Here is a 23,120-nt window from a genome sequence, read left to right on the forward strand (position 1 = left end):
ATAACATGCAATTGTCAGTTGCGACTTACACCACCTCCATTCCAAGCCAGGCTGACAAAACCTGGTGTAGATCTGTCCTGAGCCGCTGGAGCCCCTCAGTATATCCAGCACGACATGTGAGGCAGATGCACCCCCCCTTTCCCAACTGAATATAGAATGCTGATCCAGCACTCTAACAGTTATCTTCCATGGAATTGTCAGAGGCATGAGAAAGCGTGAGTCCCAAGGTTCCCAAGTATCCAATCTTAATCACTTAGTGACGCTCTGTCATTTGCTTACATGGAATTATCAACGTGCGCTGTATATGCTTACCGTAACAAAAATGATCCCAGTGATAGAACTATAAAGATGGCCACATATATAAAAAAGGCAATGACAATGGCTGTGGAGGAAATAAAAAATATAGGTCAGTTTAAAGTAAAATTAGTTAAAGGGCACCTACCACCACAAATCTACCTATAAAGGTAGATTGGGTGGTAGGTGGATTAATGGGACGTGAGGATAGCCCTTTTAAGGGCTAATCCTCACGTCCCTGCACTTTTTTAATAACTTTAATTTGGTGTTTATTCAAATTTACTTATGCGGCTACCGGGGCGTGGAGTAGCCGCATATGAGATTACACGAGGCGGCTACTCCACGCCCCGGTAGCCATTTTACCACTCCTACTCACCCATCTTCGGCGCGCAGCTCCGTGTAGCTGCGCGCCCTCGTCCGGCGATCCTGCCGTCTGCGCATGCGCAGAAGAGCAGGCCCGCGCCTGCGCGGTCACAACTCCGAAACAGGCGCGGGCCTGCTCTTCTGCGCATGCGCAGACGGCAGGATCGCCGGACGAGGGCGCGCAGCTACACGGAGCTGCGCGCCGAAGATGGGTGAGTAGGAGTGGTAAAATGGCTACCGGGGCGTGGAGTAGCCGCCTCCTGTAATCTCATATGCGGCTACTCCACGCCCCGGTAGCCACATAAGTAAATTTGAATAAACACCAAATTAAAGTTATTAAAAAAGTGCAGGGACGTGAGGATTAGCCCTTAAAAGGGCTCTCCTCACGTCCCATTAATCCACCTACCACCCAATCTACCTTTATAGGTAGATTTGTGGTGGTAGGTTCCCTTTAAGTATGAGCATTGAACTAGCACCTTAGAAGTACTCACGAAGATTGGTGTAAACTGGGTTCTGATTTATGATTATGTTGCACGCTATATCTTTGGTACTGGAATTGCTGTTCTTCACCCACAAGGAGTAGTTTCCAAATTCTCTAAATCTATAATGAACACTTAAAAGAGCAAAAAGAACAATAACATAACCTTTATTTGAGAACCTTTTGGAGTCATTTGTATGCTTTCATTGGACTAAACTTCAGCTAAAGAAATAGCTAGTTAAATCACCAAAAAAACTTTATTAGAGGGTGTTTTTGGAGATACACCACATAAATGGTGGTCTTGCAAGACCCCACATAAAGGAGAAGAAAAAAACTGAAAACAAGGTACAGTTATACAATATGTATGGTCTGCTACCATAGACGGCAAAGAAAAAAAAAGAGAACTTGTAGAAACTTCAAGCATGTTTATAAACATACATATGTAGAGTGTGCCATACAAAAATGGGTTCAAATAAAATTTAGCACATTCCCTTGTAACGCTGAACAAATTTGAAACACAAAGAGCACAAAGCACCCAACCACGCACCTTCACCATATTCCCACCCCAGGGCCGCCTCTAATGGTGTACCCAGATAAGGACCAGAGAGACTCATATATATCAGAGAGAGTGTGCCTAGAATGGAACTTGGCGAACCACATTGGCGAGGCATGGAGCCTCCTATCCTTCTTCCTATAAATATATAATAACTTTTTGAGTGGGAAGGTGTTATTCACTTCCTTGATCAAGTAAAGAAATAGCTAGTAGTCAGAGTCAAACTCACCACATTAGATACAAGGGCTGAAGTGACAGGAATTATAGTCAGAATTTACAATATAATTTCATGTAACCCACAAACAAACAAAAGAGGTATCTAAAAATGGTCATAATTCTTACATTAATATTGACCAAACCAATCGTCCATCTTATTCTGTATGGGGACATTCCGACTACCCCGAGATAGAAAAGAAAGAAAAAAAAAAGGCATACGGCATATTGAATTTCTATGTCCAATCCCACTGTTCACAAAGCAGATTACTCCCTCTTCCCTGTTAAGAACACAGGCATGTATGGCTGAACCAACGATGAATGTGTATCGTGAGATAGACAGGAATGGCAAAACCAACAGATTGAGTATGGGCATATTAAGTCTCAAAAATGTTATATATTTATATATTTAACGTTAAACTGATATTTTGGAGATTTCCATTTTACAAAGAACATACCATTGAAGTAGATGAGTTGACTAATATGGGGAACAGCCCTAGATTGTTCCACCAGTTTTGCTACTGGGTAATGGGAATCCATTATCTTCTTTAAAAGAACTGGATATTTACCATTTGGCTACAAGGTCTTAGAAACTGTGTGGAGGGGAAAACAAACACAAAGTCTACAAACCAAGTGTCATATTAGAGTCATTTGCCCCATTGCTTCGGCTGAAAAGAATAAAGGGCCAGGTTGCTGTGCTCCTATGTCAACTACTGTTCATAATAAAAGTGCCATATGTGCACCAGTAAGTGGTCTCCCTGGTTCAAAAACAAAAATCTATATAGCTCACCAGGGGATAAAGGGAGGTGAATTGTATAAAACCAGGTGACAAGACTGGGAACTGGATTTGACTGGAAGCGGTGGCCTGACATTAGTATGTCTAGAGTTGTAGATAATTCCCTCATGCAATATAAAAGGAAATACATACAGGGAGCAGTGCTATTAACTTACCGACAAAGCTCTGTATTCCCTGAGGTGGCATTAATTTGCAGGGTCATTGGGTGTCGAGCGTCTACTACAGCCACATCACTAGCCCGATCTGATCGCTGGTCTGATTTAGCTAAAGTTTGATACAAGCACTGTCACCAGGACGGAAAAAGAAATAGCCACCCTCATTATGCTGGATACTTCAATATTATACATAATAAATGCCACAAACACACAAAGTTACCTACAACAATCATTTATCAATAAGTATAGCAAAGTATTTTCAAACAAGCAGCACATCAAGGAAGGGTATATGTTAGGTAAAAACTTAACCCTTTATTGACATGTGCCTTACTATTACTGCACAGCATTGCTAAGAATGTATGGAAGGGGATCACGGGATGAGCTTTCTCCATACATAGATGATGTTTGCTGCATTATGTAGCAGAATCCCACCGCAAGTATCCACAATTGGTTCAGGCACTGACCAGCAGTGTCAGACGAAATTGTGGATCCGCCATCTTGTATGCAATTGGTTGCTATGATAGTCAGGACCCTTACAGAGGATCCATGGCTGTCATAGCAGGATCGGTAATAGACCAGGGTCTTATAGAGATCTAGTAAAGTGTCCATAAACTGCAATATAGTGGTATTTCAGATCAGTCGTGTGGTTCTGTGAGCTAAGGACCAGAGATACCGGCAGTTAAAAAGTATACTTGGAAATGTGAGCAACAGCCAAATAATATAATAATCTTTATTTATATAGCGCCATCATATTCCGTAACGCTTTACAAATCAAATATCAAGTTCTCACCTATGACTTTATCTGCCTGCATCTTTGGTTTGGTATCTTAGACTGCCTGCAGCAATATGAAAGATGAAAATCTTATCTTTATATGGTGGTTGTAGATACAATAGAATCCAAGCCATCTGCATCTGAGCTCACCATTCGGGCTCTCAGAGAGACTCATCTCTGGCTCTCTCCAGCTCATTTGTATATGAATTTGGAGGGGATTTTTTTTCAAAGCAACTTAAATTGTAAGTCAGACCACCCTTTTCACTGAAAAAATCTAAAAAATGTCTTTACCTGGTAACACTGGTCGGAACGCCAATAAACAATAAACTTCTCAGGCAACAACTCATTGTGAATCAGCAGAAGTGCTTGGTCCATTTTTAGATGAGTGGATCTTTTTGAAAGGCCTACATTAGAAAAAAAAATACAAAAAAAGACGATATATTATAAAGACATAGTAACTAACCAAAAGCACTTTAAAAGTTCTGTTACAAATGGTGTGCCTACCATTTTACGTGCGGCATGACAAATGGCAGATCAGCCACAATCATCTCACAAACCCTTATCGATCAATTGACATACCTCTCAGGTAGATAAATGTGCACAATAACAAATAAAGCACATAAGTATGAACAAAACGGACAGGTATAGATTTATTTAGAAATTAAAGAAAGCACAGCATTGTAGAAATGCAAGTGTCACAGTACATTTGTAATCTAATGGGAATATAATGAAAAAGTCAATAGTGAAGGTGCATGCCCACTACTCCAAGCACCTTAACAAAGGGTAGGTACTACTTCAAACAGGGTCAGGGTCCTAACCATGGCCTATCAAAGGAAATAGAAATACTATAGGATAATTTATTGATAGGATTTTTATTTGTGGGAGCCCAACAAAGCACAGAATCACCCAGCCAGAATTGAGATCTTATTCTAGGGAGAAAATAGTCTGTCCTTTAGAATCAAACCGCACACCCCATATACGCTCAAAGTTATCCAGCCGGCTGGAAGCTCCCATCCAACACCGTCTCCCAGCGCCCTATAATGCTGAGAGATAGGGAAGCTCCCTGTGTGTGGCTTCTGTGCCCCTGAAAACAAACAGGAAGAACCACGGCGTGGGACATCAGCGGCGCTGGAGGAGGTAAGTACATATTTATTTTTTAACTAGCCTGCCACAGCCTGGCCCTAAGTTATTTCTTAAACTCGATAACCATTTAATACACATCAGATCCAAAATCTGAAAATGGCCTTATGCAATGTTTTTCAGAAGAGAACAGAAAACTACTGGTACATCCACATCCTTTATACATACGCAGGCGGTCCCCTACTTAAGAACACTCGACTTACATACGAGCCCTAGTTACAAACGGACCTCTGGATATTAGTAATTTATTGTACTTTAGTCCTAGGTTACAATGATCAGCTGTAACAGTTATTACAGGTGTCTGTAACGAAGATTTATTGTTAATCCTGGTTCTTATGACAACCCAACATTTTTAAAATCCAATTGTCAAAGAGACCAAAAAAGTTCTGGCTGGGATTACAATGATAAAATATACAGTTCCGACTTGCATACAAATTCAACTTAAGAACAAACCTACAGACCCTATCTTGTATGTAACCCGGGGACTGCCTGTACATAAAAAAGTATCCTCACCTCACCCTTAGGATTAAAATAAAGGGTCAACTTTAGTATCATTGGAGAGAAATGTTTGTTCAAATCTGCAATAAAAATATAGGGGTTCCAATTTAAGATTTTAAAGTTGTCCCTCCCCCTATCCCCAGGGGGTGGGGGTAGGAGGCTGGGTTTGGTATCATCGGATAAATTATTGAAATATATTTGATATTTATATTCCACTGTCTCGGACATTTTGTAATAGATATCACAAGAAAGTCCACAGCACCACAGAAAAGGATCCAAACTCCAAAAAGAGTGGGTGGAGTGCCCCAAGGATCTTGCTGGGAACCTGTGAAGATAACCAGGAAAAGAGGTAGCACACCCAAATTCAAAAGTTATTAAGAAGGCGTGAGCTTATTTGAATGTAAATTTTTTTTAACCCCTTAAGGACGCAGCCATTTTGTAGCTTAAGGCTCAGCCCGATTTTTTGGATTCTGACCTGCGTCGCTTTATATGGTTATAACTTTTGAACACTGTTACTTATCAAAATGATTCTGAGATTGTTTTTTCCCCACATGTTGTACTTCATATTAGTGGTAAATTTTGGCTGATAAGTTTTGCGTTTATTTACAAAAAAAAAGAAAATATGATAAATTTTTTGAAAAATTTGCCATTTTCGAAATTCAAAATCATTGCGTTTTCAGGCAGATAGATTTACCACCTAAATAAGTTGCTGAATAACATTTCCCATTTGTCTACTTTACATTTTCATAATTTCTGAAATGTCTGGATAATTTATTTTGATGTCACGCGGCTTACAAATCGAATAGCGCTTTTCCAGATTTTCAGAATTGACTATTTTGGGGATAAATACAGTTTTGAATGAAATTTTACATATTTAGCATCAAAACCCCCTATATAACCAACCCATTTTCAAATCTGCACCCCTCAAGCTATCAGAAACCGCTTTTACGAAGATTGTTAACCCCTTGAGATCTTCATAGTAATTGAATCAAAATGGAGGTGAAATTTAGAATGGTCAAATTGTTCCCTTATACGTTCATTTAGAACTAAAATTTACACATTTCCAAAATATAAAAAGAGAAAACCCACCATACAATTTGTTCTGCAATTTCTCCTGAGTACAAAGACCCCCCACATGTGGCCGTGACTTGTGTTATGGGGGCACAGCGAGGCGCAGAAGGGAAGGGGCTTCCTGCAGCTGCCAGGATTTTAGTTTCCTCATTGGCCCCTTTTGAAGGCTATAAAATTTTCGCTTTTTCGTTATTTGGGCCATGTGATGCCATTTTTTTTGCGCGATGAGATGCTTTTTCCATTGTTACCATTTTGGGGTTGGTATCACCTATTGTTGAAAATTTAGGAACTTTTTTTGAGGGCAGGAGTAGAAAAGCATCAATTCTGTACTGGATTTTTTACTCTTTTTTTTTTTGGTGTTCACCGTATAGACTAATAATCCTGTTATCTTTATTCTATGGGTCGATACGATTACGGAGATACCAGACTTGAATATATTTTCTTACGTTTTACTAAATTTGTCAAACAAAACCCTAATGTGGGGAAAAATCTATCATCTATGTATTGCCGTCTTCCAAGTGGCATAACATTGTTACTTTTTTGGCTACGGAGCTGGTTGATGGCTTATTTTTTGCGGGACATGTTGTACTTTACACCAGTATCATGTCGGAGTACACATGGTTTTTTGATCACATTTTATAGCATTTTTTGTGGGATTGAATAGCTAAAAATCATAATTTTTGGAAGGTTTATAGCAGTTTTTTTTACGGCGTTTATCGTGGGGGTTCAATAATGATTTACTTTTATTCTACGGGTTGTTACGGACGCGGTGATACTATATATGTGGGGTTTGTGTTATGATTTAGACTTTTTTTTTAGTTATATGTCTCTTTATATGTTTTGGGGGTTTTGGGCATTTTTAGTGATTTATTACTTTATTTTTTTATTGAATAACATTTTTTTTTTTACTTTTTCACTTTTATACCATGGGACATGAAGAAGCAATCTTCTGATTGCTTCTTCATGATAATATTCTGCAATACTGATGTATTGCAGAGTATTATCAGTGTCAGCCTATACACTTGCATAGGCTGGCACTGTGCCAGTAAGATGACGTCACAGACGCCATCTTACCGGCAATTCTTGCAGGTAACTCTGGGGTCCAGATCGGACCCCAGAGTTGCTATAGCAACGATCGGCGCCCCCCGAAAACGGTTCGGGGGGGCCGATCGTGGGGGAAAGACCCCCCAGAGGCATGTTAGTCAACTCCGATCGCGGGTGTTACACTGGGGTGCCGGCTATCAGTCACAGCCGGCACCCCGTGTTTCCCGATGCCGGTTCGGCTCAGATCTTGAGCTGAACCGGCATGGGCTCAGCGTCCGATATATCGGACGCTGAGCGCTAAGTCATTGAGCTCAGCGTCCGATATATCGGACGCTGAGCGTTAAGGGGTTAAAGGTGACTACACCAAAACGTTGCACTGAAACTCACCTCACCTGTTTCATAGGTTTTCGATTTGCTGTCTTTTTTTTCCCTACTTTCCCTGTCACAGAAATCAATTAAAAATCCATTGATGTAATAAAATAAACCCAAGACACTCAGACACATTTACTAAGGGCTTTGCGCAGCACTTTTGTCTGACAATGCATGTTCTCCTAGGCTAAAACTGCTTGCACAGGTATTTAAGAATTGTCCGCGCCTCTATTGTGTTGCACGCAACCCTTTAGTGGCACAGCTGCGCTAGCTTCCATGCAACACAAATTAGGTGGCGTGCCGTCGGTCTGTCAGGCTAATTCGTATTGCGCGTCATATTTAACTTTAAAATCGTGTCGCATGCCCTATGTTAAAGGTGCAGCACAAAAAAGTTGGTGAACTCTGTCGGACCAGTGCGGGGAAGCAACAGATTCATGATTTCTGGCGCACGATCTTAGTGAATCGCTGCACGCTGCATTATAGACAGACAATGCACTTTTATTGCAGTTTCTGACTTTCTAAGTAAATGTGCCCCACTGTGTGTAGACTTTTCAGTATTCTACCCCAGATGTTACAGCAGCTGACTACAGTGTCTCCGCTTTTATCAGAATGCTATCCCGCCTTTCAGCTTCAATGACTTTGTGTGGATGCTGATCTGTGATGTACTGGGTCATTTCCAGTTAGTTATTGATCACTTATGCTTGGGGCCACAAGGACCAGGCTCTGCATAACATCAGAGGCAGTATGTTCCCTATTGGTGCCTGGTGAGAGGAGATTTACACCCCTTGCTGTGGATCAGTGTCATTCTGCTAAACGTCTTCTCTCTATAGTAAATGTGTTCAGCAGGAAAAGAAGACGCTGCCTCCATGATCATCACTGATCCATCGTCTGCGGCTATGGCCAGGACAAGGAGAGATGTCACCCGGATGATGTCACTCGGAAGATTACGTCACCTGTGTCACTTACTGTCTGCACGCTGGCTGTTGATGGAGGAGCTGCTGCAGCTGACCAGCAGGATGAGGCTGAGGGTGACCACTAAGCACAGGCAGTGGGCAGAGGCACAGGGCCATGCCAGCCCCATCCTTCCCCTGCTGTCACCAGCGCTCTCCTCGCTGTGCGGCTTCTTCCACCTCTTCTTCCGCCTCCCCCTCCGTTTTCTTACTGCCCCCTGTTCCAGGGTTTTCTCGGCGTGAAGAGACAGTAGATAGTATTTCCAAGTGGGGCGAAAGGACCTGCGATGACGTCATGATCGTGTGACTAGACTTGTATGTGGGAGGAGCGAGGCTGGAGCCTACTAGGAAAGGCTGCAGTGACAGCGGGGAGAGAGAGATGAGGGAAGGTGTAAGGTCCCAACCCGGGTGAGAAAGAAGGTTCAATAGGGAAGCATTGGGGTGAATGTAATGTGAAAGAGGGCAAGGAGAATTGGAAATAGGGGCATTCGCTTCCCTAAATGTTACCATGTTACGGATGAGCGCTGAATGATTGTGCTGATACATGAGTGGATAGAAATGATATAGGGTGGAGTGTTACTTACAACCAGGTATTTTATGTGCCTTGGTGCAGAGGGGGGTCCAGAATTTCTTACCTCCTCTAAGTATAAATTATGCAACGCTCGCACAGCTAAGGACACTATCCCACCCCCTCTGTCCCCCACATTGATATTCCCTCACACCAAAATTGACCACACTGTGCCCCCCACATTTATATTCCCCTCACACAATTGAGCACAATGTGCCCCCACATATATATTCCCCTAGCACAACTGACCACATTGTGCCCCCCTAATATATATTCCCTCACACTACAACTGACCACGATGTGCCCCCCACATATATATTCCCCTTGCACCACAACCAACCACTCCTTTGGCTTCCACATATATATATATTCCCCTCACACCACAACTGACCATGCTGTGCCCCCCACATATATTATATATACCCCTCACACCACAACTGACCACGCTCTGCCCCCCATATATATCATATATACCTCTCACACCACAACTGACCACGCTGGGCCCCTCACATATATATTCCCCTCACACCACAACTGACCACACTGTGCCCCCACATATATATTCCCCTCACACCACAACTGACCATGCTGTGCCCCCCACATATATATTCCCCTCACACCACAACTGACCATGCTGTGCCCCCACATATATATTCCTCTCACACCACAACTGACCACGCTGTGCCCCCACATATATATTCCCCTCACACCACAACTGACCATGCTGTGCCCCCACATATATATTCCCCTAACACCACAACTGACCATGCTGTGCCCCCCACATATATTATATATACCCCTCACACCACAACTGACCACGCTCTGCCCCCCATATATATCATATATACCTCTCACACCACAACTGACCACGCTGTGCCCCCCACATATATATTCCCCTCACACCACAACTGACCACGCTGTGCCCCCACATATATATTCCCCTCACACCACAACTGACCATGCTGTGCCCCCCACATATATATTCCCCTCACACCACAACTGACCATGCTGTGCCTCCACATATATATTCCTCTCACACCACAACTGACCACGCTGTGCCCCCACATATATATTCCCCTCACACCACAACTGACCATGCTGTGCCCCCCACATATATATTCCCCTCACACCACAACTGACCATGCTGTGCCCCCACATATATATTCCTCTCACACCACAACTGACCATGCTGTGCCCCCCACATATATATTCCCCTCACACCACAACTGACCATGCTGTGCCCCCCACATATATATTCCTCTCACACCACAACTGACCATGCTGTGCCCCCCACATATATATTCCCCTCACACCACAACTGACCACCCTGTGCCCCCCACATATATATTCCCCTTGCACCACAACCAACCACTCTTTGTCCTCCACATATATATTTCCCTCACACCACAACTGACGGTATGTGCCCCCCACATACGGTATATCAAATATTCCTCTCACACAAACCACAAACTCAACATCGCAAACTAACATCATTACTGTACCTGTATGGTGAACACCGTAACAAAAATCAATTTTTTGAATTGTAGCAAAAAATATAATTTTTGCACAACAAATTTAAAAAAAATTATGATAATGTCACACGTACTCTAATCTAGATTCCAGTAAAAAGTACTACCTGCCCCCACAAAAAATGAGCCCTTGAACAACTCCACAAAAAAATCTTAATTTTATGGTGATGTAAAAACAAGTGATTTTCTCTCCAAATGAGTTTTTTCAATGGCATTGAATCAGATCATTAGGATGGAGGAGATAAGAGCCACCGAACACATTTCTGAGAAGCAACTTCCCCAATTCTACCAGATTTGGTCACCCTGGGTTGAATTCTGCGATCTAGACTGGACTTTGACTAGACTAGTAGATAAAACTTTCTTCACCCGTCGATCTTATGGGTCGTCCCCTATCTATCACCCTTCCCCTTATGTTCTTTCCTTTTGCACCTGTCCAGTGTCCATGTTGTCTTGTGTTTTGTGAGAATATCTAGGATTGCCATGACTTCTAGAGTCATAACTGAAGGTGTGTCTTGCTTGACATGAGCATTTTATTCTGTTAGCGTATAAGGGGGCAGGGAGCTGGATATATGCTAAGGGACAGGGGCTGGCTATATACTCGAGGGCATGTGCTTGTTGGCTATATATTGGGGGGGGCTGTGACCAGTGCATTTCCAACACAGTCAATAGGTTTTCCCATTTTTTGTGTTAAAATTAGGTGCCTCGGCTTATACTTGACTATATACAGTATTTCTTATTCCAGCACCTTCATTCGCTAGAATAGTGCTACCGTACTTTGTGTTCTTGAAAATTTGTGAATTAACTTCTTTGTACTACCGATCTCCTACAGTTTAAAATAAACGCTATTGAACATAGAACAAAGAAGAAAGTTTTATTACAATTCCCCCCCCACCCCCCTCTCAAAAAAAAAAATTAAAATAAAACATTCCGGTAGTGGCATATTGCCTCCCCAAAAAAACTTTTAATGTAAAATGTATCTCATCCTGCAAACAAAAATCTCAGGTGTACCAATTTTCCCCAAAAAGTTAAGTGTCGATATAAAAACTAAACACCCTCACTTATTTTAAGGAAATACTGGCTGTGGCAGCGAGAATAATAGCAATAAACGGAGCAATTGTTTGAAAATCTGTTTGGTGAACTACTGTACAAACTACAAAAAGAATGACTAGTTCTTAATTGTGGTCCGTCTCTATCCATAATTTTTTAAGGGTGAAATGCATTTGTAATGTGTTTTATATATAAAAATATATTTAAATATTTATCTCTACCGATACGTTACTTTCAAGAAAAGAAAAAAAAAGTATTATCTGAATGTTTAGAGTGCAATGCGTTTAGAACTGCAATGCAAACATCTCGGGATGGGGCTCAGTACAATCGCATATGCATTTCCATGAAATGCCTGCGATCAGTAACATTCAACCAGTGATTTGCCAGGAGAACTTTAGTGCTTTATGAGAGTTTAGTATATGTATGTGTGTTGTAAAGGTTGTCCTGGTAATGTTAATATAAAATGCATCATTTAAGGCTCATTTAAACGGGCGCTTTTGATGTCCGTGTGCTGTCATTATTTGCAGATGGCAAACGGACCCACTGTTTTCCTATGGGTCGGTTTACAAGACCACGTACATCCAAAGAAGTCAATGGATCGGCAAAAATATGGACGGCACATGCATGACATCCGTATGCAGACTGTATTTTTCTCAAATGTTGCTAGGCAACTAACTGGGCAGGGCAAGAAGTAGATTACAATCCCATCATTTTTTTTGCATATGTGAAAAAATGCCAGCTTTCTCCCCTGCCATCTGATCACAGTGTCGGCTCGTACAAACTCCGGCGCTTAGAGGCGACTGGAAACAGTATGGCGCCAGAAGGGAGGGTCAGTGGCGCCAAAATTCTAAATTGAAAGCGAGAAGATGCTGCTGGTTATACATATAAGCAGGTAGCCACTATGCTCTGAGGCCTCTGATCCTGCGAGGGATGCGCACATGCACAGTAATTGGGAGAGGCAAGATGGCTAGGGAGTACCAAGATGGCCGTTGGCGCCTGCGCAGAAGGACCTCTTGTTCGTGCCGTGCACAGGTAAGGTATGAGAAGCAGCGAAAACAGTTAATACTAGCCCGTGCATCTGAGGGATACAGAGGAGAATAGTTAATCAATACAGAATAGAGCAATGGGAAGAGTCTGTCTCAATTGTGAGGCTTATAAAAATAATAGTAATATGGGGGACAAAGTAACTGCATGTACAAAGCAGATGGATATAAATAGTGAAATGAATCAATAAATAAACAATATTACGATGAGGAAATTCATGAATGGAAAATAAAACATATTCTCAATATCAATATATAAAAGTATATAAATACATGTACCATCAGATATATACAGATAAAATCATTATACATAAAATTATATAATGTGTGAAGGGACGTATAAAAAGGAGGACAATGTAGATGTCATGAAAGTTATAACCATAGTAAATTATTTCGGGACAATTAATACTAAAAAGCGAAAAATTATACAAAAAAATTAAATGAATAAATAAATATATAAAAGATGATATTAAAAGACCCTTTCAATACTCTCATTCAGGGCCGCAGGCACTGGTGATTGGAGTTTAAAAATCCAGAACATCTCCCTTTGTTTCAGGCTATTAAATCTACGGGGATGAAAGCTTCTAATCCATTCAATCGGTGTAATAGAAAAGTCCTTATAGTTGCAGTCATGGTGTACTGATGCGTGACTGGAGACGCTATGTTGTGCATAGCCCTTCTCCATATTACTGCGGTGCTTATTAAGACGTTCTCTCAGGGGTAAAATATATAACGTTATTAAAACGTTTTATAAAAATATAACGTTGGACTTAAACTCTTTACGTCTATGTGTGATGGTTTTCACAACATTTACACATTACACATGGTTACATCTAAAGGAGCCTAAAACTTTTGGGAAGAAAGAAGACATAGACGTTGTGAAGGGATTCTTGGGAGGTTTTAAGCTACTAGGAGCCAATATATTCTTTAGAGTCTTGGCCCGTCTAAAAGTCAATGTTGGCCTACATGGGATGGTATCTTTCATATAGAGGTCGTGCAATAGGACACTCCAGTGTTTCTGTAAAATCCTCCTGATGTCTGTGCTCTCATTAGAAAAAGTGGTTATGAAGTTAAGAAAATTCGGAAATTTTCATGCGGCACTCTTTGTTTGGGTTTCAGGCAATCCTCCTCAGTGAGGGAGCCTGCGCGTGCAGAAGCCTCTTGTGTGAGGCGACGGGGATAGATTTCGGAAAAAAGGCTATCACTTAGGCCTCTTGCACACTAGCGTTGCGTTTCACGTCAGGGTGCAATGCGTGAAAAACTGACGTTTTGGCTGCGTTTTTGTTCCATTTTTCCTTGGAGTAATTTGCGTTTTTGGCGCATTTTTGACGCGCGATTCAATGGGAGACTCGAGCATTTTTCAAAGGGACCATGGTTTGGGATTAAAATGTGTTATTTAATTGAAAAATAATGTCTTCTGATAATTTGCAAACATCTGCGATCTATTCTTCACTGTTCCGCGCGTATATTATCTCCCGACAATTTAGCAGATGTGAAGAACAGTGAAGAATAGAATAAAAACAGTGAACACAGGATCATTTAAGATAAAAACACAGTGCAGAACACAGTGCAGAATAGATTACAGATGTTCGGCACATCTGCTTACTTGTCGGGAGATACGCGCGGAACGGCGCGAACAAAATAGCATGTGAAGAACAATATATATGTGTGTGAAGAACACATTGCAGATGTTTAAATACATCTGCAATGTGTTCTTCACACATATATATTGTTCTTCACATGCTATTTTGTTCGCGCCGTTCCGCGCGTATCTCCCGACAAGTAAGCAGATGTGCCGAACATCTGTAATCTATTCTGCACTGTGTTCTGCACTGTGTTTTTATCTTAAATGATCCTGTGTTCACTGTGTTCACTGTTTTTATTCTATTCTTTACTGTTCTTCACTGTGTTTTTTTAATTAAATGATCGTTCGCGAGCAGGGGAAATACTGTTATTCTGGTCACCTAGCAACCCTTACGTTTAAAACGCATTGCACTCGCATTGCACTTGCAATGATTGCGAGTGCAATGCGTTCTTGATGCATCTCCATAGACTTGAATGGGGCGTGAAAATTGCGCGTGACTCGCAAAAATAGAGCATGCTGCGATTTTGACGCGCGTGCAAACGAACGCAAGCACGCGCGTTGAAAACCACGCAAATGGAGAAAGACCCATTGAATACAATGGGACAGAGTGCAATGCGAGTTCTGAGCGTCAAATGCACGCGCAGAACTCGCGCGTGAAAAACGCCAGTGGAGAAGGGGCCTTAAGATTTTACCTAATCCACTTTTACTGGCCGAAAGCGGTATTCGTAAGCAATTTCTTTAAATGGTTACTTTTAAAATCCAGATAGCTGTTACTGTCTACTGGTTTAAAAAAGGTCTTGGTCTTAATATTTCCTTCCTGGTCATGAAAAATGATTTGTCAAAAAATTCAACATTATTGAGGACAATGTTATCGGTAAACTTCAAACCCCATGTGTTATTTTTCAAATCCGAAATAAAACTCCTAGCGTTTTCCGGGCTCCCTTTCCAGATAATTAATGTATCATCGATATATCGTTGGAAAATTACACAGTTAATGAACAGGGGATGTGGGAAGATAATTTTTTTTCTTCAAAGAGGCCTACAAATAAGTTCGCAAAGCTCAGGGTGAATTTGAGTGTGGGAGGAAACCGAAGGAGCCAGAGGAAAACCATGCAAACACGGAGAGAACATACAAACCTGAACCCAGGTCCCCAGCGCTGCAAGGCTGTAATGCTAACCACTAAGCCACTGTCCTGAGACTTCTAGGGAAGAAATAGTTAATACCCTTCCTATTTTCAAAACAGCTATGGGTTTTCTAGCCGATTCCTCCACAGAAAATATCAGTTTTTTTTGCAAAAGAATGTGGCCTTACAGATTCCTTCCGTAGAGCTTCGTGGTTAAGACAGTAAGAAGGTGATTTCAAGTCTAAGAACACCTTATGTGGTATCCCCTTCCAGGGTAATTTGTTTGGGCCGGAGTTGGAATCTATTCTTGAAAGAGCTTCCGACAAGGAAAAGGTTTTCCTTAAAATAAAACAAATAAAATGAAACTCCCTAAGCTGGTCACTGCAAAATCCCAGGGTGTGGACGGGGATTCTCTAAGCAGACACATTGGGGCTCATTTACTAAGGGCCCGCAGAGCGCATTTTCATCGGGTTTCCCGACCATTACCGTGTTGCTCCGCATTTAACAGGGGATTATGGCACATCGGCGACCAGCTTGCACGCAACACGTATTAGGGGTGGCCGTCGGACAACCCGACGGGTTCGGACTACGAGCTGGATTTTACATATCAAATTGTGTCGCAAGACACGCACCGGGAAGAAGGTGAACTCCGGCAGACCTGAGCGGGAAAGCGACTGATGCAGGGACTTGGGCCCACGAGCTTCGTGAATTGCGCCGGACAGGACTGGGTAAGTAAATTATGTCCAGTTGTGATCCATAACAATTTCCCTTGTAGGGTCGTTATCCAACTACCACTATTTTACAGATGAAACATATTGACGTTGAAAAGTTATATTTTTAAACACTTTGTGCCTTATGACTGCCACTAAATGCTGATTTCTATTCTGTACATAACCTTGTTTTGCTTTTATATCTCCTTCGTGTATGTAACACTAATTATATACTCAAGGAAATATGGGTTGACCTAGGTTTTTAGAGGTAACCTTTCACCAGATTTTCACTAATAAACCTAATGGCAGGTTCCGTAGCACTTTGCTAACTACTGTCCACACTGGTTTTAGCTTACAAAAAGGAACTTTGTAAGCCTACATGGCACCCTATTAACAGGACCAGCAAATCTAAAGGGGCGTATGTTATTCATGCCACTGACTAAGACATGCCGGAGACATGGGCCGAGTCACACAGCGACACGCTGCACCTTTTGCCATAGTTCCATATTAGATTACAAAGTTAATTTTCTGGGTATAGGAAGCATGCATTTTTAGCTAAAACAGAGTGGGCATAGTGCTGTGGGAACCTGTCATGAGGTTTATTAGTGAAAACCTGGTGACAATTTCCCTTTAGGGTGGTTTTCCAACTATCACTACTTTACAGCTGAAACATATTGATGCTAAATACACAATATATACTTATAATTAGATGCAGATATACAGTGGAGTTTAGCTTTGACATAGTACCTTGTGTCAATGATTGAAAGCTGCAGCAGATACTGTATGTGTCTAAAAATGTAAGAGATGCTGGTTTTGCATCTATTTCCCCCCCAAAAAAAACTTCCAGTATATGTGTACATACATCTACAAAAGTTGCTCTGTCTTTGGTCTTTATTGATAACAGTATACAGTGTTGTAGACAACAAGTGGGACAGATAAGCAACTAGGATATGTAGAACAATAATTCACAACATTTCTCTCACATCTGACATTGAAAATTCCTTCATCAGCAAAGTCCTAATTCTCTTGTACATGTCCAAAACAGTCTGTGCTGATGGTCTCTCAGCCGGATTCTTCTTCTTACACTCTGCATGGATATCAAACAAGTGAAATCGAACAATGTCACTGCCATCCACATGACCCAAGAGATAATCTGTTACTGCTGGGATTTTCCAGATATCAGTCTTCTCATCATATGACGGCATAAGATCATTGCTAAACTCCTTGTCAGACCCATAAGGCCAGAGCTGTTCTGGAGCAACAAAATCCCCAATAATTTCTCGTGGACCACATTTGACTAAAAGCCCCCTGTCTTTGTCCACCAGAGGTAAGGCATCCAAGTCATTTGCCACCAAGCGGAAGTCACTTGTTAGCAGGTACTGAGACAATACTTTGTCCAGATCATTGGAGTCGCACATGACTAGAGTCCCAAGAGGACTATTGTGCAGGTAGCCAATAATGCTTACATAGTCTATGGCCAGGCCCAGGCGATTTTGCCAAGTGTTAAAGTTTTTGTACTTTGGAAGACTAAATGTGCTGTCCAGATTTTCCAAAGATCCCAAAGGATGATATTCAGTTAAAATGCTGTAATTTTCCTGACAGTGACCCACTAGAGTAACAACATGCCTGTTCTGTAGGGCTTTCAACATCTGTAATCCTTGAAAGAAGTCGTCTTGTAGATTGGGTGTTGTGAGCTGTGACAAGGCCACTTTCATTCCTTTCCACTCTGATAAGTACACCTAAAATGGGAGAGATAGCATTGCCAACATGTCATTGCTTCAAGAATACACAGTTAAAGTGGGTGATATTGATGACCTATCCTTAAAACAATATCTGATCAGTAGTGGTCCCACATGCAATATGTGGGTTTCTTCCTGTTTTTATAATTTACATTACTAGTTCCATTCACTTTTAAAAGTTGATAACAGTATATCCGAATCCCGGGCAGAAAACTGCATCGGGTCACCGAGCCTTACACACCACGGTCATGTTTGACTGTGGCGTGTAAGGGGTTAAACACAAGGGATCTGAGTTTTTTCGATCCCAGGTGTTAGAGCTAGATCTGAGCTGTGAGGACACATTTAGGGGTTAAATAAGTTATGTTGATCAACATTTTCTAATAGGTCCCTATCAAAGACAGGATATTATTATCTAAAAATGCCATATTGTATAAACAATTACCTTCTTCACAGCACCTTCTCCCACAAGCTTGAGCCTCCGAACTTCCTTGTTTATGCCCTGACATGTCAGCCATGCAGAGCAATTCTTCATGCTGCCGATCTTGAAGTAACCTTGAGGACAAGTACTGGGATCTGCATATGGATAACTGGGGGACACATAGAGGTGTTCCAGATACACATAGAGCACGATGTTAATAAACACCACTGTGAACAGGAGAAGGATTATCAGCAGCACAAGACAGTTCCAGTGGCCGCCCTTTTTACTTCCATGAAATCTTAGATCCATTGTCTTGTCTGTCTTTGAGAAAAGTATCACATCTTAGAACTAAGGAAAAAAAAATATTTAAAAGACAATTAAAAAACAGAAGTATCAATAATAAAGACCATGTTTGGGCAAATTACATCCACTATGAACTATTTTTAGTTTTATCAATATCAGATCGGATCACAGAACTGCAGAACTGTGGTTAAGCACACTGTGTAATGTATAGTTCCAATGACAGAGGCAGGTGAGAACTGCTGACTTATAGCAATGGCCTCCAGATACCGATATGAAGTTCTAGAAAACCCCTTTAAAGGAATCTACCAGCTGGGACCAGCCCTTCTCCGGCCACCTCACTAGTTTTCATACTCTTTATCTCCTTTGTGACTGGCATACGGTTATTTACTTCCTAATTGCACATGCCCCGTACAGATAGCACAAGTATAGTCGTTCTGACAGTGGCCCATTTCAAACGCCTATATCTTCTGAAACGTAGCATCTAGACACAGGTATTATATTAAAGAGGAGCATCTCTAGTATAATATAATATCTGGATCTAGGTTTAAAAAAAAACAGAAGTTGCGTTTAAAAAGACAAATTTTATATTCAGCTCTCCATTCCTGACTTTAACAGTGGATATCTCCAGTTCTGTGTCACCTAGAAACACCATCCATGTATCATATCAAAGGGGGGGATAATCCACTTTAATATGAAACCAGAACTTTGAATACAGAAGGTATAGCCGTTCGAAGTTTGCCCCCTCTTTTTACTTCAAAGCTGGAAAAAAAAAATCCAGAATTGTGGTAAATGAACTAGCTTCAAATCTGTAGATTACATTTCATAAGATCACCTTCCCGCAACATGGTATTCCTGGGCAGATGAAATGATAATGTGATTCAAGCAATATGCTCTTACTCATGATCTGCTTATGGGGCACACCACTACTAGTACTTATTAGTAGGTGGTAACTCTAAGTTTTGACATAATGGAAAACCTGGAAATTGGATTCCTCAATTCAGAGAGGAATGCCTCTTTCCAACCCATTAAAAACCATATGTTCAGAAGCAGAAGAGAACCTACGAGGGACGTCAGAAAGGTGAGTACAGTGGGTTTTTTTTTTTTTTAAAATACAGGGGCTGGCAGGCTATATACTGGGAGGCTGTGATCAATGCATTTCCCACCCTCGGCTCCCCATACTCGAGTCAATAGGCTTTCCCAGTTTTATGTGTTAAAATTGGGTACCACGGCTTATACTCGGGTCGGCTTATACTCAAGTATATACAGTAATATTTGGTAAAATATACCCACATACAGTCATTGGTAATTCACATATAATTATGTTATTAATTATGTGTAACTATTATTTTCTATCTTGACTTGATACAATCTTGTTTTTCTGCGACTTTGCCGAAGTACACGCACTCTCTGCATCTTTAGCTTAAACTAGGGAAGCATGACTGATTGATGCCATACATTTTAACATATATTTTTGTAACTGTCTATTCAATTCTACCACTTATTATAAAACTCACAAAAAGGCTTTTTTTTATTTGTGCCAGAGGTGGCACTCTGAGCCCTCTCTGTGGGCACCCAGGCTATCACCCAGGTCACCATTTAGGACTCAATACCTTCTCCTGCAGGCACAGGCAGCCCAGTACGTGCCTCATTCAGCGCTATTTTAAAGTAACTAGAAGTGCAGGAGGAGCCGGAAGGTGCTGACAAAGCTGTATTATCATTGTAGACCCTTCTCTGGAGCTGCAATTGATCCTGTTAAGGGGCCTTAGAGGGAAACTACAATAATAATCTGAATTTCTTCTTCTTTCTACAGGATTTGTGTCCTCGGGACGCCAATATGTTTGAAACCTGTGAGTTACTTTAGTTACTTTAAATTGGCATTTGGCACTTTGTGAAAAATATGTGGCTTATGCTTGTAGTTTCGGCACTCAGTCCCCAAAAGGTTCGCCATCACTGCTGTAGCACATAAAGGTGGGGGAAGCACAACTTTCATCTAATGTCCTTAAATAAGTCAAATTGAGGCTCTGTATGAAAGAATACAAAACACCACGTCTGGTTACCGATCGCATGCGATTCCCTGGTAATGCACATTAGATCGGGCCGAGGCCTGCCCCCGTGCACTATGAACGCAACGCTAGCGCATGTGTGACCATGGCCTAATACTGCGGCCCACACAATGTGATTTTCAGTTGTGATGTGATTTAGAAGCTGATGGACCCCCTTTACCCAAATGTTATCACTGCTGCAAATAACCAAGGTTTTCACATTTTTCTCACTAAATATCTTTCTTTTATTGGATTAGTTTTTCAAGATCATTTATGTACATGGACTTTACTTATAGATGAGTGTGTGCACCACTAACCCGGCATCAGGTAAAGCTTCTACTTCCCCACCATTTCCTAAAGTAACAAGTGGCCATGAGTGCACATCCAGCGGCTCCTACCTACGGCTTCTGCGGCACAGCTGGATATGCTGCTTTCAGCACACTCGTCCCGTACACCCGCTCTTCAATGCGACGCCATTCCCTGCACCGGTTATCACAGGCCGCTCACCATTCATACCTATCAGCCACAGCACCTTCTATTCTATACAAGGACCTGGGTGACATCACGGTCACGTGACGGGTTGCGATGTATCATGTGGTCGCCCCATGGTTTGCTAGCTTGCCCGAGAAATGCGTGCAAGATCGTACTAATGTATGTGACCGCTAGGGGGCGAGCGCTGTCATTATTGTGTGCTGTGAGAAAGGACCACAGTCATGCTAATGAAATATTTGTGACCCACCCTCTGATGGGCTGAACCTCCTCGGTACCCGTATAAAGTATCGCTGCCTTGGATTCCTATGGTGTATCTCACATTCTACACAATGCTGAGGAAAATAAATACTTTGCCAGTGTGAAGATGGCTCAAAATTAAAAATGTAAAAAGATTGTTTTTTTCGACTTTTAAGTTTTTTCCTTCTATAAATGTAGATTTATGAGTAATATCTGTAACCTGAATGGATGACAGTAAACTGTTCAGATTGTCCCTTATCAGTTACATTAAAATACACTGAGTTAAAATAAATAAAGTAAGGATCCTTTGTGCTATAACAGGTATTGTAAATGTATTCCTACGTTTGTGGGAAAAACGTATTATTAGTCTCAGTTTGGGGAACATAAGTCTTTCTGATCGCTTTCCATTATGTTTATGAAGAAAGTTCTCAAATTTTAGCCCCCTAGTGGTGTTTACACAATAAAAAAAAATTTTTTACCCCTTACTTTACACTTTTACTCAGTTTTATTGTTGTTTATCACTCAGTGATGGTCAGAGACACATTACGATCCCTGTGTGCTGACAATGTGCTTAGATTTTTGGGGTCTTTGGATTATCTACATTTTTATTTAGCTTCTGTAAATTCATCATTATCTGACACACAGAAAACGAAAGATGAGACAGAACCAAGATGATGAGATGGATAGAACACTCCCTGCTAACCCACCTATAACACCATGAGCTCTGCTGTATGCCTCCTTTCCCTGCTATAAAGACCTTATCTTGCCTGTAGATTAAAGGGGTTATCCGGGTTTAAAAAATTTCTTATGGCCGGGCTGGGGTGGGCTAGTTAAACATAATAAACATGTACTTACCTCGTCCGGCGCCGCTGATGTCCCGCGCCGCGGTGCCTTCGATCCATGCCCCTGTTTGTTTACAGGGGCACGGAAGCCGCGCACAGGGAGCTTCCGGTCCGCGACGTGGACGGCTCCTCCCATTCGTCCCTATCTCTCAGCGTTGTAAGCCGGCTGGAAGCTCTCTGTGCACACTTGTAATGAAACCGGCGCACAGAGAAGACCGGCCGCGGCGCGGGACATCGGCAGCACCGGAGGAGGTAAGTACATGTTTATTGTGTTTAAATAGCCCTCCCCAGCCCGGCCATAAGAAATTTTTTAAACCCGGATAACCCCTTTAAGTCTGTGCATGCTACTGCTTGCCATCAGGAAGTGTCTGTGAGCTCATCTTGTAATACAGGGGGTAGGGGCAGAGAGCATATTGCATCCTGCAGACAGGAGAAGCAATTCACGAGAAGAATCTGCCCTGCCGTCCATCAAAGATAAAAGATTTACGGTTGGGGCAATAAAAATTGTGTACACCAGGACTGACTGGTTGGATCTATATCTTTGAAATAGCAGTGAATTAGAGAATGTGTTATTTTGTTATCCAGTGCTATAATCCCCCTAATAACACTGGAGGGAAAAAAAAAACTCACCTTCCGTTGGCTTTTCTTCTCTCCCTGCTTACACTGCAGTTTCTGCTCTGTGTACTGATGCTGGTTGTATGTGCTGGTGTCAGAACCCAGAGCGAGTACATCTCCTCCTAGCCAC

At 41.7% G+C, this 23,120-nt stretch overlaps 2 protein-coding genes across 5 annotated transcripts in view; both read right to left on the reverse strand.

Annotated features, from left to right (window-relative positions):
- The window catches only part of HGSNAT (heparan-alpha-glucosaminide N-acetyltransferase), a 39,967-nt gene extending 18,640 nt beyond the window's left edge, over nt 1-21,327 (reverse strand). Inside the window, exons 1-5 of one of the 3 annotated variants that reach the window (XM_072114319.1) lie at nt 21,203-21,327; nt 3,916-4,028; nt 2,853-2,980; nt 1,149-1,270; nt 313-382 (exon numbers count right to left, since the gene is read on the reverse strand). In XM_072114319.1, coding sequence (XP_071970420.1) covers nt 313-382; nt 1,149-1,270; nt 2,853-2,980; nt 3,916-3,999 — 404 coding nt within the window. In that variant the 5' untranslated portion in view covers nt 4,000-4,028; nt 21,203-21,327. Of the gene's footprint in view, nt 1-312; nt 383-1,148; nt 1,271-2,852; nt 2,981-3,915; nt 4,029-8,712; nt 9,013-21,202 lie in introns of those variants that run through there. The other 2 variants (XM_072114312.1, XM_072114327.1) reach the window with 2 other exon arrangements.
- POMK (protein O-mannose kinase) lies at nt 17,176-21,448 on the reverse strand. Of its 2 annotated transcripts, none has more exons than XM_072114333.1 (3): nt 21,321-21,448; nt 18,484-18,807; nt 17,176-18,041 (listed from the first exon to the last, which is right to left on the reverse strand). In XM_072114333.1, exons 2-3 carry the CDS (start codon nt 18,766-18,768, stop codon nt 17,268-17,270), a joined length of 1,059 nt encoding a protein of 352 aa, XP_071970434.1. In that variant the 5' UTR covers nt 18,769-18,807; nt 21,321-21,448; the 3' UTR covers nt 17,176-17,267. The 2 variants fall into 2 exon arrangements, with proteins under 2 accessions (XP_071970434.1, XP_071970430.1); XM_072114329.1 differs by having other exon boundaries at nt 21,203-21,345.
- Nucleotides 21,449-23,120: the final 1,672 nt, after the last annotated feature.

Source organism: Engystomops pustulosus, chromosome 1 (assembly GCF_040894005.1).
Source record: "Engystomops pustulosus chromosome 1, aEngPut4.maternal, whole genome shotgun sequence".
NCBI lineage: Eukaryota > Metazoa > Chordata > Amphibia > Anura > Leptodactylidae > Engystomops > Engystomops pustulosus.